The following is a 15,946-nucleotide window of genomic DNA, read 5'->3' as shown; positions in this document are numbered from 1 at the left end:
TATAAGACATTGGAATATTAACATAGATTTAAGTCTCATCTATGAAACTGAATTTAGTTACATACTGCCTACCCTTGCTCTGGGGTGGAGATGAGTAAGATTAAGCACAGAAATTGTCATAAGTTACAATATAGGCCAGTTTATAAGATAAAAATATGTGTATGTTTCTCAGGGAGCACAAGAGTGGCAAAAAGAGAGCAGGAAGGCAGACAAATGGGTTTTTTAGGTAAAGAAAGCAGCCTACAAAGTCGTAGTTGTGCGCACTGAAGGAAATGCAGTTTAATACTGAAGGGATGTAAGGGGAGTGCCAAATGGTGATTGACAGGTGGGCGTGGTTATATAAGACGCCCTGTATGCTTTGCTAAGAAACTTGCACTTTATCCAGTCGGTGAAAGGCTTAAAGCAGGGTAGAAACATGAACAGATTTGTTTTAGATTTCAGGAGTGAGGCAGGAGAACTGTTCAAACATACAGTGGAGAAAACTGCCCTGCCCATCCCTCCACGTTGCTGTGGGATCAAACAAGATAGTGTATGTTAGAGAGCTTGCAATATATAAAGGGCTGCACAATTACAAGATAATCGTTACCATCACCTCTTGGTCGCCATTTAAACCAAGGAATGCAGGAATCAGCATTCCCAGACTGAAATTTGAATGTTTATTGTGCCTGGACTAAGCATTTGCTTCCCTTTTAAGTTTCTGGTTTGAACTGAAAAAAGCAAGATACAACTCAGCATGTATAGTAAATCCCATTAAAAAAAAAACCAAATATCTCTGTGGAATGGGATTCCTTTTGATTTTTACTTTTTTCTTTCTACCTTTCTATATATGAATCTATTACAATGTAAAATATATATACATATATTACATTTATCTCAAGAGCAATAAAAAAAATTTCCAAAGTGTCCACCTGTATCTGAGTGTCAGATTGTTTTATTGTCCAGACTTACATATCAACTGAATCTGGTTACGTTTTCTGTTGAACCTCCCACTATCCAAACTCCCACTCTTTGTTTCCCTAAACTCAGGAACCAAATAGATTTAGATAATGAGGGAGTACTTATAATTGCCTTTTTATATTAACCTCATTCCTGGCTCCATTTTTATGTCCTTGTTTTTTATTTATTTTTTTCCCTTTTTCTTTTTGTTGCACTAATTTATATTCTCTTTTTGTAGCTGATATATTTGTTGAAAGGACAAATATATCTCTCTAAGCTAACATAAATTTCTTTTGGAAGAAGACAGATTATAAATAACATACATACGTCTGGCTCATATAGAAAACTATAACTTTAATAAAGGAAACTCAACTAGGGTAGGAGTACTCTGGGGACAATGGTAATCCCCACATGATGATCTGCTTTTCCTCTGGGAGCAAAACACCGCAATCAGGAGACGGACAAAGGATCTAAGAACCCAGTATCTTTCACCTTCCAAGGAAGAGAAGGAGAGATTGTTGAGTCACTCAGAAAAAAAATCAAGAGTCTTCCTTCTCCTGGAACCTATAGAGAAAGAAAGGACTTGTTATATTGACCAAACGAAGAGGTTCTAGCAGTGTAAGATACGACAATCAATTAAATAATCAAGAAAGACTTTCATTTATGACCGTGGAGGACTAGCTCCCCTAAACAACCCTCCACAAATTCAAGACAACTAAAAATGCTGGGATTAAAAATATATCTTGCAAATTATGAAGTATGCCAAGATTTCTTAGGAAAACAAAAAGCACTAGCCATAAAAGAAAAAAGGATAAACTAGACCTCATAAAAATTAAAAACTTCTGGTCATTAAAAAAAAATAAAAAGTTAAGAAAACAAATAGATCAGACTGGGAAAAAAATATTCGCAAAAGGCACATCTAGGGCTTCCCTGGTGGCACAGTGGTTGAGAGTCCGCCTGCTGATGCAGGGGATGCAGGTTCATGTCCCGGTCCAGGAAGATCCCACATGCCACGGAGCGGCTAGGCCCGTGAGCCGTGGCCACTGAGCCTGCGCGTCCGGAGCCTGTGCTCCGCAACAGGAGAGGCCACAACAGTGAGAGGCCTGCATACCGCAAAAAAAAAAAAAAAAAAAAGGCACATCTAACTATAAATATTTTTAATCCATTGGTGAGAAAGCAAGAAAGTAAAGGCAACCTTCACACTGGCTGAAATGATATAAAACCAGGAATCTAGACAGGTAAGTTAAAACTGAAGCCCCTGCTACCATGGTGCCCTTGCTGTTTTGATAGCCACATGGGTGAACTAGAGACAAACCTACAATGTCTGATAGGAGATACTCTGAATAAGTTTGAGACGCCAAAGGGCTACCTCTTTGTATAAAAGGGAACAAGGAAAAAAAAATCCAACTCTTCAGAAGAGGAATTTGACTGTCTCACAAGGTAGAGGGATAAAAAAAAAATCTCCCCTGAGAATTTCTAACCAAAAGCTGGCCTTTACATTGGATTTGCAGTCCAAATTCATACTACCTATGTGCTCCAAAAAACATGAAGCTGAGAATTTATTTAAAGTGATTCTAGCTTGGTAGCACCTCAAGGCACCTGAACAAGAAAGACAAATGCTAAGAATACAGCTTTCACCCCAGGCCTCAAAGAATTCCATAGTCCAAATTCTAAAAAATCTGAGCTTATCATCAAAAATCACAAAAGAAAAGAAGCACCATGAGAGTCAGTAGAAATAACAGATGGCAGCATCAGACCCACAAAAACTGTGGGTATGAGAATTAGCAGACAGAATATAAATATCATGTTTAGTATATTTAAATGTAATATATATTTTAAGAATAAAAGGAACAATTTAAAATATGATTAAAGAAGTGTGAAGTATTAAAAATGAGGAGGGGATTTGAAAAATAATCAAGTAGAACTCAAAAAAAATTTTTTAAGTAACAATAATTGAAATAAACTGAAGACAGAATTAGTGAACCGGAAGAAAGACCAGAAGAATTTACCCAGAGGCAGAATAAAAAGAGATGGAAAATATAAAAGACAGGGTGAGAGAAATGGAGGATAGAAGATAAGGTCTAATAAACAACTAATTAATTAGAGCTCCAGAATGTGAGAATTGAGAACATAGGGGAAAGGCAATACTCAATGAGATATGGCTGATAATTTTCCAAGGTTGCTGGAAAAAAAAAATCAATCCTTACTTTCAGAAAGCCCAACAAATCCCAAACACAATAAATAAAAGAAAGCCACATCTTGATATATTGTAGTGAAACTGCAGAACACCAAAGAGAAAGAGGAGTTCTTAAAACTATCCCGTGTTCTTTTAAATCACTCAAGAGTAATTCTCACCAAAGTAAAACTACGTTGAGTGCAGTGGAAGATTCCAACATAACACACTGATCACCAAGCAATACTTGCCTTCTGTATTTTTGTCTTTCCTTTTAAATATCTTAAAAGCTTTAATTCACTGGGTATAAAAAGGATAAGAAAAGTGTAATTAAAAAAAAAAAGACCACAAATCTCCCTATTACTTGAACTGTACAGAAATGAGGGATGGGACCAAAGGAAACAACTGTTTATTCAGTACAAAAAGTAAATCGCTGGATTTGTTTAGGTAGCAAACAGACTGAGAAAGGGCGGAGGGGAGGGAAAGGATACGCACTTGCAGTTGGTACAGGTGTAGAAGACGGTCTGCCCTTCATCAGCGGAGCGCATCTGTCTGGTGTGGTATGCCATTCCCTCGTGCCCACATCGAGAGCAGCGCCTGTCAACCTGGGAAGCAACTGGCGGGTTAATAATTCCCCCTACTGATCACAGACATCAGGCTATCACACTCCTCAGACACTGCTGTTTTAAAGACCCCTCTTCCCTCTTAGAATTGGGTACAAAACACTCCAGATCTGTGCAATACCCCCTTCGTTTCTTTCCCACCCTCCTAACGGGGCCAGTCCTCCATGTCACTCACTTACCACGGGTCCCTGGAACTCAGGTCCTTCCTCCATCGACACGGGCATGGCTGTTCCCAGTTTGTGGAACACAAATGAGGTCTTCACAACCTTCGCCTCAAAGTCTGCGCAGGCAGTAAGAGTTGGTTTGGAGAGGGCTGACACCCACAACTCCCTCTCGGTTTGGCCAGGAGGCCTTATATTCTTCCCTTCCGATTTCGACCCAAGACCAAAAGTGCCTGATACCCTGCTTTAGGGTCCCCCTCTTCAATCCAACCGATCTTGAGGTCCTAAAGCCTCTGACCCTTCCACGCTGGGCCCTCTGCCGGGGCCGCTGCGTATGAGCCCCTCACCTCGCACGTTGATGGAGAAGCCACAGCGAGTACACGCGACCGTATCCTGAGCTCCGGGAAGAGGCAGGACCGAGCCGCAATCCGGACAGAAATCCAGGTCAGACTGAAAGCTGGAGCAGGTGCTGGCGAGGTCCATGATGGACGGGTGGTCGAGGGCTGGGAAGGGGACGAGAGTATTAATAAAAGAAAGAGAGTAACTCCCTCCCCACTGAAGGGTCCTTCCTATTCTGTCACTGGACCTAAGCATACAGAACCCGAGCCCTTCTCCCACGCACGCCTTGTGCCTCTGCAACCAAGGAGCCCAAATATCCGGAATTCCAAGCCCGGGTCCGGTACTTCGACTTGGGGGCTTATCTGGGGCTGGCGTGAGGGGCCTGCCAGCTCCGCGGGCTAGATGACCGGCTCTACGCGGCAGCGGAGCAGTGAGAGCACGGCGGGCTAGAGCGTCGATGCGTCCCGCCTGACGATTGGCTGTGACGTCATAATTAATCGCAAACGTGGTCCCGAGAGCCTGGAGACGGGGAGGAACCTCTCTGAAGGAAAGCTTTAGCGCCGCCTTCAGCCTGGTTCTGTGACGTCGGCTAAGGAAACAGGTGATTGAAGATGTGCCTCCGGTTATTTTTCCCCTCAGGACCCAGTACTGGGGTGTTTATTTTATTGCTCTCGAATTTTAAAGGGACGCAGTCGCGGGGAGCGTTTCTCCTGAAAAATCGTACTAACCTTACTGAGTACTAATTTCTTTGGACGAGAGAACTACTGCTTCCTCCGTTCCTGAGTTGATATTTTTCTTTAGCTGCCGGGCAGTGGTTAGAAACAAAGCGAAACATTCTGGGAGTTACAGTTCTAGCGCTCCTTGGACCTCGCGGTCTAAGCAAGGGCTCTCTGCAGAGCCCCTCCTGGCTCGCGTGCTGTGGGGGCTGTTCTGGGCCGTTGGAAGGGGTGAGTCGACTTCTTACGGTGCAGGAAGTGGAGAGGGTGAAGGCGGAGGAGGAACATCTAGTCCTTAGGCACGATAGGAAACAGGGATGAAGTAGGACACTTGGGAAGGGGCTCAGGACCTTGGAGGTGGCGGAGCAGAAGAGGTTGGGACTCCTTCCTCTTTAGATGCCTGCCAGATGAGGGAGGTTAGCATTAGTCAAGGGAGCAACCTTGGGTAGGATTTCAGTAAGACTTGGTCGAGTTGGGCTTTCAGTTGCGGACCCCCTTCCACCTTGTCCCCCGCCTCCCATGGACCAACTCTACTTCATCATCGTCATCCCTTAGGTGGACAGCTGACATTCCCCTGAACTTTTATAAAGCATGAGGACAAGTATTTTTTAAATCTTGCTATTTTAATTCATCTGTAACCTACCATCTAAAGCATAGAACCTGGGCTTCCCTGATGGCGCAGTGGTTAAGAATCCGCCTGCCAATGCAGGGCACACAGGTTCGAGCCCTTGTGGGGGAAGATCCTACATGCCGTGGAGCAACATGCTTAGAGCCTGTGCTCCGCAACAAGAGAAGCCACCGCCATGAGAAGCCCACACACCACATTAAAGAGTAGCCCCCCGCTCGCCGCAACTAGAGAAAGCTCGCGTGCAGCAATGAAGACCCAATGCAGCCAAAAATAAATATAGAATCTTTTTTTAAAAGTATTTATTTATTTATTTTTGGCTGAGTTGGGTCTTCGTTGCTGTGTGCGGGCTTTCTCTAGTTGCAGCAAGCAGGGGCTACTCTTCGTTGTGGTGCCTTCTCTTGTTGCAGAGCACAGGCTCTAGGCGCGCCGGCTTCAGTAGTTGTGGCGCTCGGGCGTAGCTGCTCCGCGGCATGTGGGATCTTCCCAGACCAGGGATCCAATCCGTATCCCCTGCATTGGCAAGTGGATTCTTAACCACTGCACCACCAGGGAAGTCCCTAAAGTATAGAATCTTGTTGTCCTGAAGGGACAGCTTCTAAATGAATTTCCTAGTTCGCTTTCAGTCCATCCAACCCCGCTCAACCTGATAGTTGTGCTAAGCTCCTTACATATAAAAGTTTTGGAGCCATCACTATTTTCTCCTTTGAAAGAGACAAGCTGTGATCTCTCCTAGAGAGAGGCTTTGATCTACTTCTCTGTGCAATAATGGAAACACTCACAGTAGTGAGGGGATTAAAACTCTTTGAGCAAGCTACTGGAGAGTGACAAGCCTCATAATAATTTGTCCTACAAGGAGAGGTCTGTTGCTGAGCCCGTGATGGTAGGCAAGTTTTTATTCTCTCTTCTCTGTGTGTCTTTCTCCTTTGAAAATGGAAATTGAAATCAGCCGTCTTTTCTCGCCAACTTTCCCTTTAAAGTTTGACAAAATTCAGTGAAGATCCACCATGAGTTGAATACTGTCCTAATGCAGTAAAGGAACTAAGCATTATAAGGCATGGCCCTTTCCCAACAAAAGCTCACAATCTGTTCAGTTTGTATTTATTAAGCACCTATGTCAGTCTTGGAGCTGAAGTTGGGGCTGCAAAGCTGAAAACTATGGTCTCTGACCTTAAGGAGTACAAATGAATAATTAGAATGCAATGAAAGTACACTTATAGGACAAAATGTGAGAGCCCAGGATAGGCATATAAAACAAATAGGCCTGTATACTACAAAGAGGACTGGTAAATGTTTTAATAAAAAGATACAGTGTCATGGGGAATGTAAGAGAGAAAGATACTCAGATATTATGTGATGAGGATAATCACCAATCAACAAATCATTAATTTTGAGAATTTGGGATTACAGACTCTAATGTTAAATACTGTGCTAGATAATATGTACAGAGAAATAAAAGTAAGGTGGTCATATTTTTAAAATCTCAAAATAGGTATATGTAGTCAGGCAAATAAGAATATGCCCAAGAGGTCAGTGAGATCCAGTATTTGTTATCAGATCCTTTCTGATATGATAGATGGATCATTGTATTTGTAGATTGAAAAATTATAGTTCCAACTCTTTATGAATCTGAATTTCATCATCAAAATGTTAAAAGTGATATATGGATGCAGATAGCACAGTGGAAACCATGATTGATTTTCAAATGAGTTGTAGAAATAAAAAATGTTGTGTTCATATTCATAGCATGGCAAAAATCACTGTTACATAGAGTAGACTGGAAAGACTTTATAGTCAGGGCTTGACCTGTGGAGGATGGATACCATTTATTTTTTAATTTTTTAAATTTTTATTTTATTTTATTTTTTTGGCTGCATTAGGTCTTTGTTGCTGCACGTGGGCTTTCTCTAGTTGTGGTGAGCGGAGCGTTACTCTTTGTTGCAGTGCGTGGGCTTCTCATTGTGGTGCCCTCCTTGTTGCGGAGCACAGGCTCTAGGCACACGGGCTTCAGTAGTTGTGGCAGTGGGCTCAGTATTTGTGGCTCATGGACTCTAGAGCGCAGGCTCAGTAGTTGTGGCACATGGGCTTAGTTGCTACGTGGCATGTGGAATCTTCCCGGGCCAGGGCTCGAACCCATGTCCCCTGCATTGGCAGGCGGATTCTTAACCACTGTGCCACCAGGGAAACCCCAACTGCCATTTATTGAGAACTTACTGTATATCAAGCATTTTGCCAGGCTCTTTAATCTAATTCTCATTTGTTCTTTATAACTCCAAGAGGCAAATTTTGGTCTTATATCTCCATTTTGTAGATGAGGAAGCTGATTTAGAGAGAGATTAAGTTACTTGCCCTGAGTCACACACTGGGAAGTGGTGGAATTAGGATTCAAGCATAGCCCTGTAAGGCTTCAAAGCCCATGCTCTAAACCATAAATGGTGTAAATAAAGGCATAGAGATGAGATGCCAGGCATCCTCAGTGGCTTAAATACGACCTCACAGTGAGCTCAGATTAGACCAGGGATGACACACAAAAAGTTGGTAGTCTTCACTTGTGTTGCCATCAGGCTGTCCCTATAAATAAACCCAGAGTAACCACAGAGTCTCATCCCAAACGGATCAACAGGGAATGGTTTCATAATGGATTTAGGGTGAAGGATGATTGGCAGAATAAGGCAGGCAAGCAGAGGGGTGGGCGATCAAATAAGAACAGAATTTCAGAACGAAAGATTATAGGGCAGAGATGCTGTATGTGGTGATAGAGGCAGAGAGGGCCCGGATCAAGAAACTGCACAAAGAGAATGAACTGATAACACTGAAGTCTAGAATTATCTCAGAAGACAAAGGAGGCAGTGGGACTGAGCAATCTGTCATAGATGTGCTTGGGCAAAGCTTCACCAAGGAGCCTGTCTCTTCCCTTGCCCAGTCCCTGGTACAAGATTCAGAATGGTTCATGTTGAGTCCACAGGAGAAGTATGCTTTAAGTTTATATGAAAGGATTATGGTTGGTCCTCTACATCTGAGGGTTCCCCATCTGCAGATTCAACTAACTGTGGGTGGAAAATATTTGAAAAAAAAAAAAATTCCCGAAAGTTCCCAAAAGTAAAACTTGAATTTGCCACTTACTGGCAACTATTTACATAGTGTTTACATTGTATTTACAACTATTTACATAATATTTACATTGTAATAGGTATTACAAGTAATTGAGAGATAATTTAAGGTGTACAGGAGAATGTGCCCAGGTTGTATGCAAATGCTGTGCCATTTTATATAAGGGACTAGGGCATGGATTTTGGTATCTGGGGTGGGGGTGGTGAGTCCTGGAACCAAGGGACCTTACGGGGGGGGGGGTGTCCGTGGATACCGAGGGATGACTGTATGTGCTCTTATTTATATGTTCTTATTAAAAGAGCATTCATTATTCGTTACCATAGGAATGTAGTGGTTTCCCATTGGAAATGGCCCTGCTGTAGTTCTACCTATTACCAGGTTTTTTCTTTCTGAGGGAAGTACCCTTGACCATGACCAAAACAATTGGGTTTTTTGGTTTAGTCAGTATGAGAGCAGATTTGTTCTGACATCTCCCGCATTCTAATCTACCTTTGCTTTTTTGTCTTACAGATTGTCCTGGGCTAAAGTATCTAAAGACCCTAGGATTGCTGCAGGTCAACAGTCCCCACTGGAGAAAAAAATCTTGGTAAATAAATTATCTTAACATCATACAGTTTGAAATGACTAGGAGAAGGAAAGTTAAGTTTAAAATCCTTCTGTCCAAGTGACACTTTCCAGTAGTGTGTCTACAGTGGCAAATGTTTTCCAGTTAAATCTTTACTTGCAAAACAAAGTATTATTTTTAAAACTCCCAACCCTATGTTTTTAAAAAACTAATTACTGATTTTGGTGGTGAGAACTCCAACTTTCAGAGCTCACAAGCTCACCTAGGAATGATGGAAGTAAAATCACTATTGCTCCGAAATTAATGAAAGACCATGGTCATTTCTTGGTGTCAATAGTGAGCGTAAGCTCCTGTTTAAATATGTTCAAAGTAAAAACATGGTCATATTATAAAATTCTGTACCTCACTTTGACAGAATCTAGGTGGCGTGCATACAACAGCAGCAAGACAACTGATAATTCAAAAATATCAGGAGGAGTATGAAACACTCAGTAGAGAGCAAGGTCTTTCTCTTGACTACCGGCTTGCCAAAGCGGAGCCTTATTATAATAAAAGAATAATGGAAATGATGAAAGAACAAGAGACAGGCAATGAAATCAAGAAGAGATTGGAGGGGAAAACAACCCAAAGCATAGAAGGACAAAAACGATATTATTTGGTACCTGAGAGAGAAGCGAAACGTGTAGAAATGCACATACATCGAGCTGAACAGGTCGGAGAGTTTAAGAATAAAACATTTAGACAATTACCACCATGCCCTAGTGAAATAAAATTGCCCAAAATTGTGCCAGAAGTACATGGCATCCATGACGCACAGAGAAGAAAGCAGGTAAATGAGAGGGAACAGATGCAAATTAAAGCTCACCAGGAACGCATGATTCGAGGAAGGGAACTTGTACAGCAAAAACTCAAGGAAGGAGTCTTGAGAAAAGACCAGAGCCAGCCTCCTATACGTGAGAAGCATGAGAGTGTAAAGAAAGAGATAAAAGAGTATGAAAGCGTTATTGCATATCCACTCTTCCAGCCATGCAGTAGCAGTCGGATTAAAGTGAATATTCTTATGGAAAAGTCTCAGAATAGAGAAGACAGTACAATTATCAAGCCATATCAAAGAAGATTCTTAACTATACCACCCTTTTTGGGAAGTCAAATAGGAAAAATAAAAGATTCAGTGATTTCATGGTAAAGTCATGTCTCCTAAATTAACCTTTTTTTTTTTTTTTTTTTTTGCGGTACGTGGGCCTCTCACTGTTGTGGCCTCTCCCGTTGCGGAGCACAGGCTCCGGTCGCACAGGCTCAGCGGCCATGGCTCACGGGCCCAGCCGCTCTGCGGCATGTGGGATCTTGCCAGACCAGGGCACGAACCCATGTCCCCTGCATCAGCAGGCGGACTCTCAACCACTGCGCCACCAGGGAAGCCCTTCTTTTTTTTTTTTTTAATGCTAGTTCTCTTCTACAGGGTTCAGTGACTGTTTTCCCATTTATATCTGATACAGAAGTGTCAGATAGTTCTGGACTTTAAAACTAGCTTGGCTATTTTTAGTTGCCTTGTGTTTGTTCAAGTTGCTTATCCTTTTTGATGCTCATTCCTAATCTGTAGAGTGGGAAAATAATAGTTCATAGCATTTATAGGAGAATTTCATTTTTGTGAAGCATTAGCATATATTAGATGTTTCATAAATGCTGGGTTTCCCAGTTGGAAAGACCTGGGTTGGACAAAGATGATGAATAAGGAGTTGTTCTAATCTGCCTCTTCCAGTCCCCCTGCCTGCAACCTCAAAGGTTATCTTGATGAGATTGCTATAGGTCACTATGTGGTCTTTTAGTTTCCATTCATACCTTTATCAGGGAACTGCTAACCAGGCCATAAAAGTCTAACTGTACCATACAATTTCTCTGTATGAGAAACTTAAGCTTGAGAACCTCCTATGTACCAGGTATTGTTAGTTACTGAGATGAATAAAGAGATATCCCTGCCCTTGGCTAGTTTACAACTAGTGGCGTAGATCACTCTAAAAACAGATAATAAAATAGGGTTATGATAGAGGTATGCACAGGTATGTACAGAGGAGGGACATGTATGTACAGAGGAGGGACATCTAACCTGGCCTAGGTGAGCAGGGTGAGGAGGAAGGAGATCAGAGAATGGAGTGTAGTAATCTCTCATGTTACTTCCAGCTCCATATTTTGTCACTTTCAGTCACCCACTTAAGCAAGACCTTCCCAATGTTTGGATTCGCTCATAGGTAACCAAACTCACCTTCTCTCAAATAGATGTCCTCCAAAAGTTGGGAAATTTGGGGTTCAGAATTGGTGAGTAGAGAATCAGAGAAATTGAAACTGGATGACCTAAGGAATATTATACTTAAGTTGTGATAATCCTTTGCCCACCCTTCTGTATTAACAGGACACCCTTTACCCAGGATATTGCTAGATCAGCACTGTCCCATAGACCTTTATGCGATAATATAACTGTTCTATAGGTTTGCTCTTCAATACAGTAGCCATTTCCCACATGTGGCTACTGAGCATTTGAAATGTGGCTGGTACACCTGAGGAACTGAATTTTTAATTTTACTTAATTTGAATTAATTTTAAATTGCTACATGTGGCAAGTGACTGCTGTATTGTATAGCATGGCACTAGATAAATATAACTCCTGTGTTCTAGACTTCAACCCCACCATCTGTTTTCTGTCTTTGACAATATTTGCAGGTATAATAGATCACGGCTCACTTACATTAGTATAAGTTTAGTTTCCTTTATATTTGAGATGCTCCTTAATCCCATGAAGAGATTCAAAAAGCACTGTAGGCAAATTCTGTGTGGAAATGAGGTGGCTGAAGTTGCTTAAATTGGGTTCAGAAACTAGCCCTCCCTTTGCTCCTTCTGGAATTTGACCAGGACACATACGAAAATCTCATTCCTACCCACCTGATTTGCCTCATGCAGACTTTTTTGTCCTATCTTTTTTGTCTTCCATCGTCATGTTGCAGCTTTAGATTTTGTACCTTGCAAAGATGTGGTTCCTCAGGATGTAGAGGCAAAAGACTTAGAAATTCAAATCAATAGGGTAATGATACAGCCTTTGAGTTGAGTGGGATTGAAAAGTAACCTAATATATAACTGTTGGTAATTGTTTACCATGAAGATATTCACTGCTGGACCATCCTTTTGACCTATAAATGTACTCAAATCTCTCCCATCTAAATAAGCTACTATGTGGGAATTCCCTGATGGTCCAGTGGTTAAGACTCTGCTCTCACTGCTGAGGACCCAGGTTCAATCCCTGGTCAGGGAAAAATCCCACAAACTGAGCGGTGCAGCCAAAAAAATTTTAAAAAAGAATAAATAAGCTACTATGCTCTTTCTTTGCACTCCTTTAAAGCCAAGTCCCTTAGAAAGTCTATACCAGCTCCCTGCATTCTAGTTTCAGTGCCCGTCAATCCACCAAATTCCTTTTTACGGAGTCATCAGCAAAGAGCTCCGTGTGGCTAAATCCAATGGACAGTTAAGGGTGGAAGGAAAAGGAGAAGGTGCCAACAACAGGCAGAAGACCTGATAGGCATTTGGCAGCAAGAGGGATCAACAATTCAAGTGTAAGAACGCATGACACAGAAAACAAGAGGCCAAGGAAGAGTAACAGTCCTTAGAAGTTGGAGATCAGTCAAGGGAACCAATGGAACCCATTTAAGGAACTGGAGTAGGGTACCAAAGGAATAAGATAAACAAACAGTTATAAGACTCAGGATAAAACACAAGAATAGGAATAGAAGCACTGACAAATCCAGGACGTAGAACTATTGAATTGGGTTCCACTAGGGATGGGACAAGTCTGAGTCTTAGGCTGAGTTGAACCAATAGTGGAGGGTTAAGAAAGTCCAAAATAGAAACAGAGCTTATCAGGTCACAGGGGCAGGAGACAAAGCAGATAATTACTATAACCCTCATACTGAGTCAGTTACATGAGATAAGAATTTGAACTCATTAAAGCATGCCTGATATTATCTTTAACCATGGAAGTCATAGCGGCTTGAAAATTGAGCCTCAGGATATAAGGTGTACAAGGTTGGTGTGTTGTTTTAAATAGAACTAATTATAAAGTCTTTCGTTGGAGTAGCAGTACAAATTACAGTAAGGTTGAACAGGAGTACATTTTATCCTTCAAGGGGGATGGTAAGCAGATCAGCAAGGCCATTTAGCATAGGCAAATAAAAGGCAAACCATTGCTGTGTTTTCTGGGAGGCCAAACACATGGCACAGATTAGTTTCAAGGGGCACAATGGTATAGATGGAGAAGGCTGGGCTAGAATAACAGCACTGTACCCTACAGTGTCAACAGTGGTGAGGCACCACTGATAGCCCTTGAGGGGCTCAAAGAGCCAATAATGTCCATCTGCCAGGAGCACATGAGGACAATGGCCCTTGCTACGTGGCCTCCCTCATCGTAAGACAAGTCAACTTTTGGCAGTAATTGCAAATCCAAATCAGAAACTGAGTCCTTTACTTTGTGCCCAGTCTATGATGGTGAATGTCTTGCCATGTCTAGTATGATGATCGACTCAGGCAGCAGTGGGGACTGTCTTCACAAAACATGTTTCCATCAGCAGCTTGATTCCAGTCAATTCTGTCAGCAACCAGGCTCTTCTTGTGGGCATTCACCTGAGTGACTCAGATGGTTAGATAAGCAGTTATGGTTTATTTCCACAGTTTGCAGCTCCAAAGACAGATGTCTCACCAGTCTAGTTTTTCAAGTGGCATACCACGTAGGTAGGCAACAGCACAAGAGTCAGTAAAATTATAGGAAGGTTGATCAAAGAGGTTATTGGCGAGAGCTATGAAATGGCCTTGTGTTCTGCCCACCAAGAGGAGCGACAGCATCCATTTTTGGCTCTGCATCACTGGCAATGAGGTCGAATGGCTGCATCAGCCAGGGACAGCGCTGGGTTTCAGCCTAGCCGAACCACAGTGAACCAGGGCCAGGCATTTAGGGGAATCTCTGTGAACTGAGAGCCCCATGGAACCAGCAGCTTTGCTTCAGTTGGCAGAGTAGGGGATAAAGTTTTTCCTAGAGGGATATCTGCCACTTTTCCATGTAAAGTAGAGATGTTGAAGCCAGGCCACATCCTTAAATATACCATTTCCAAATGAGGATTATTGGGTCCTTCCCACTTTGTTAGAAGTTGAGTCCAAGTTGACCTACCCCCAAATGTGAGCATTAAGCTAGAGTGTCAGAAGGCCTCCATGGGTCAGGTGTTTAGTTTCGATAGGAGCCCAGTAGCAAGCTGATGCTGCTTTTCAAGATGAGTGTACCCAGTAACCATGTTAGGAAGGTGGCAGGTCCAGAACCCTAAGGGGTGCCACTGAGCACAGGCTGCCTCCATCACCATCTCCACCAGACTACTGTCTCCATCTGACCCTGTGGGAGCCTCCTCAGCCCACCCACATGAATGGTCTGTCCACAAGGGCAGATCACAGGGTCAGGTACCTTGGGAACACTAAGAGATTAAAACCTGCATCTGCCAGCCATCCAGTACTAACCATGGATCCAAGACTCCAGTGTACAGACTTGAAAGCAGGGGGTCTGGTTTCCTGTCCCAGTACAGCCAGATGTGGGCTTTGGCAAGGCTCAACATCTTTGAGCCTGTTTCCTCATCTGTGAAGACAGAATAACAAATTCCTACCTCACAAGATGTTTGTGAGGATTTAATGGAGGCTATGTTTACAAGGTTTTTTTTTTTGTAAATTGCAAAACCCCGTGCCAATGTGAAATATAAAATATGATCATAGGGGCTTCCCTGGTGGCGCAGTGGTTGAGAGTCTTCCTGCCGATGCAGGGGACACGGGTTCATGCCCCGGTCCGGGAAGATCCCACATGCCGCGGAGCAGCTGGGCCCGTGAGCCATGGCCGCTGAGCCTGCGGGTCCGGAGCCTGTGCTCCGCAACGGGAGAGGCCACAACAGTGAGAGGCCCGCGTACCGCAAAAAAAAAAAAAAAAAAAAGGTATGATCATGATACAAAATGGTATATGGTAAATGCTAATTAAGTGGAAAGGAAATAAATGTGATTTCCGTTGAGCTGATTTTAAAAAAAAAAAGGCATTACTGATAAAGGTCAAACTGGGTTTGGGTAAGTGGCCAAGGTAAGTAGAACTTGACCTGAACATATCCTCTCTGCTCCCCTACCTCTGTCTGCTGTCACCATTTAAGTGGCAGTGGTTTGCCTTCACTTTTCTTTCTTTCCCTCTTTTTTAAATTAATTTATTTTATTTTATTTATTTATGGCTGCATTGGGTCTTCCTTGCTGCTTACAAGCTTTCTCTAGTTGCAGCAAGCAGGGGCTTCTCTTCCTTGTGGTGCCTTCTCTTGTTGCAGAGCACGGGCTCTAGGCGCGCGGGCTTCAGTAGTTGTGGCGCACAGGCTCAGTAGCTGTGGCTCACGGGCTCAGTAGTTGTGGCTCGCAGGCTCTAGAGCGCAGTCTCAGTAGTCGTGGCCCCCGGGCTTAGTTGTTCCGTGGCATGTGGGATCTTCCTGGACCACAGCTCGAACCCCTGTGCCCTGCATTGGCAGGCGGATTCTTAACCACTGTGCCACCAGCGTAGTCCTGCCTTTGCATTTTTTTTTTTGCGGTACGCGGGTCTCTCACCGTTGTGGCCTCTCCCGTTGTGGAGCACAGGCTCCGGACGCGCAGGCTCAGC

At 43.0% G+C, this 15,946-nt stretch overlaps 2 protein-coding genes across 3 annotated transcripts; one reads left to right on the top strand and one right to left on the bottom strand.

Moving 5' to 3' along the window:
• Positions 1-1,270: 1,270 nt before the first annotated feature.
• POLR1H (RNA polymerase I subunit H) lies at positions 1,271-4,659 on the bottom strand. Of its 2 annotated transcripts, XM_022562175.3 has the most exons (5): positions 4,516-4,659; positions 4,241-4,396; positions 3,912-4,012; positions 3,605-3,714; positions 1,271-1,500 (listed from the first exon to the last, which is right to left on the bottom strand). In XM_022562175.3, the coding sequence occupies exons 2-5, from the start codon at positions 4,374-4,376 to the stop codon at positions 1,476-1,478; spliced, it is 372 nt and encodes a 123-aa protein (XP_022417883.1). In that variant the 5' UTR covers positions 4,377-4,396; positions 4,516-4,659; the 3' UTR covers positions 1,271-1,475. The 2 variants fall into 2 exon arrangements, with proteins under 2 accessions (XP_022417883.1, XP_089774606.1); XM_089918480.1 differs by lacking the exon at positions 4,516-4,659 and having other exon boundaries at positions 4,241-4,503.
• A 3,535-nt stretch (positions 4,660-8,194) lies between these two features.
• On the top strand, positions 8,195-15,024 carry LOC149748172 (putative uncharacterized protein ZNRD1-AS1). The gene is made up of 3 exons (XM_089918492.1): positions 8,195-8,543; positions 9,195-9,270; positions 9,665-15,024. Exons 1-3 carry the CDS (start codon positions 8,314-8,316, stop codon positions 10,433-10,435), a joined length of 1,077 nt encoding a protein of 358 aa, XP_089774618.1. The 5' UTR covers positions 8,195-8,313; the 3' UTR covers positions 10,436-15,024.
• Positions 15,025-15,946: the final 922 nt, after the last annotated feature.

Source organism: Delphinapterus leucas, chromosome 10, assembly GCF_059928025.1.
Source record: "Delphinapterus leucas isolate spDelLeu-1000000601 "Yukka" chromosome 10, BTC_Dleu_Yukka2, whole genome shotgun sequence".
NCBI classification, from domain to species: domain Eukaryota; kingdom Metazoa; phylum Chordata; class Mammalia; order Artiodactyla; family Monodontidae; genus Delphinapterus; species Delphinapterus leucas.
The sequence above is the reverse complement of the archived record's forward strand: the minus strand, read 5'-3'. Positions and strand labels throughout refer to the sequence as shown.

Excerpts from the sequence above, each read along its gene's own strand:
- LOC149748172 (XM_089918492.1), top strand. The coding sequence starts at position 8,314 with ATGCTGTATGTGGTGATAGAGGCAGAGAGGGCCCGGATCAAGAAACTG. Across the intron at positions 8,544-9,194 it reads ATGTTGAGTCCACAGGAGAA|ATTGTCCTGGGCTAAAGTAT; the intron begins GTATGCTTTAAG and ends TTTGTCTTACAG. Across the intron at positions 9,271-9,664 it reads CACTGGAGAAAAAAATCTTG|AATCTAGGTGGCGTGCATAC; the intron begins GTAAATAAATTA and ends TCACTTTGACAG.
- POLR1H (XM_089918480.1), bottom strand. The coding sequence starts at position 4,487 with ATGCTTAGGTCCAGTGACAGAATAGGAAGGACCCTTCAGTGGGGAGGG. Across the intron at positions 4,013-4,240 it reads CTTCTCCATCAACGTGCGAG|ACTTTGAGGCGAAGGTTGTG; the intron begins GTGAGGGGCTCA and ends CTGCCTGCGCAG. Across the intron at positions 3,715-3,911 it reads CTGAGTTCCAGGGACCCGTG|GTTGACAGGCGCTGCTCTCG; the intron begins GTAAGTGAGTGA and ends GTTGCTTCCCAG.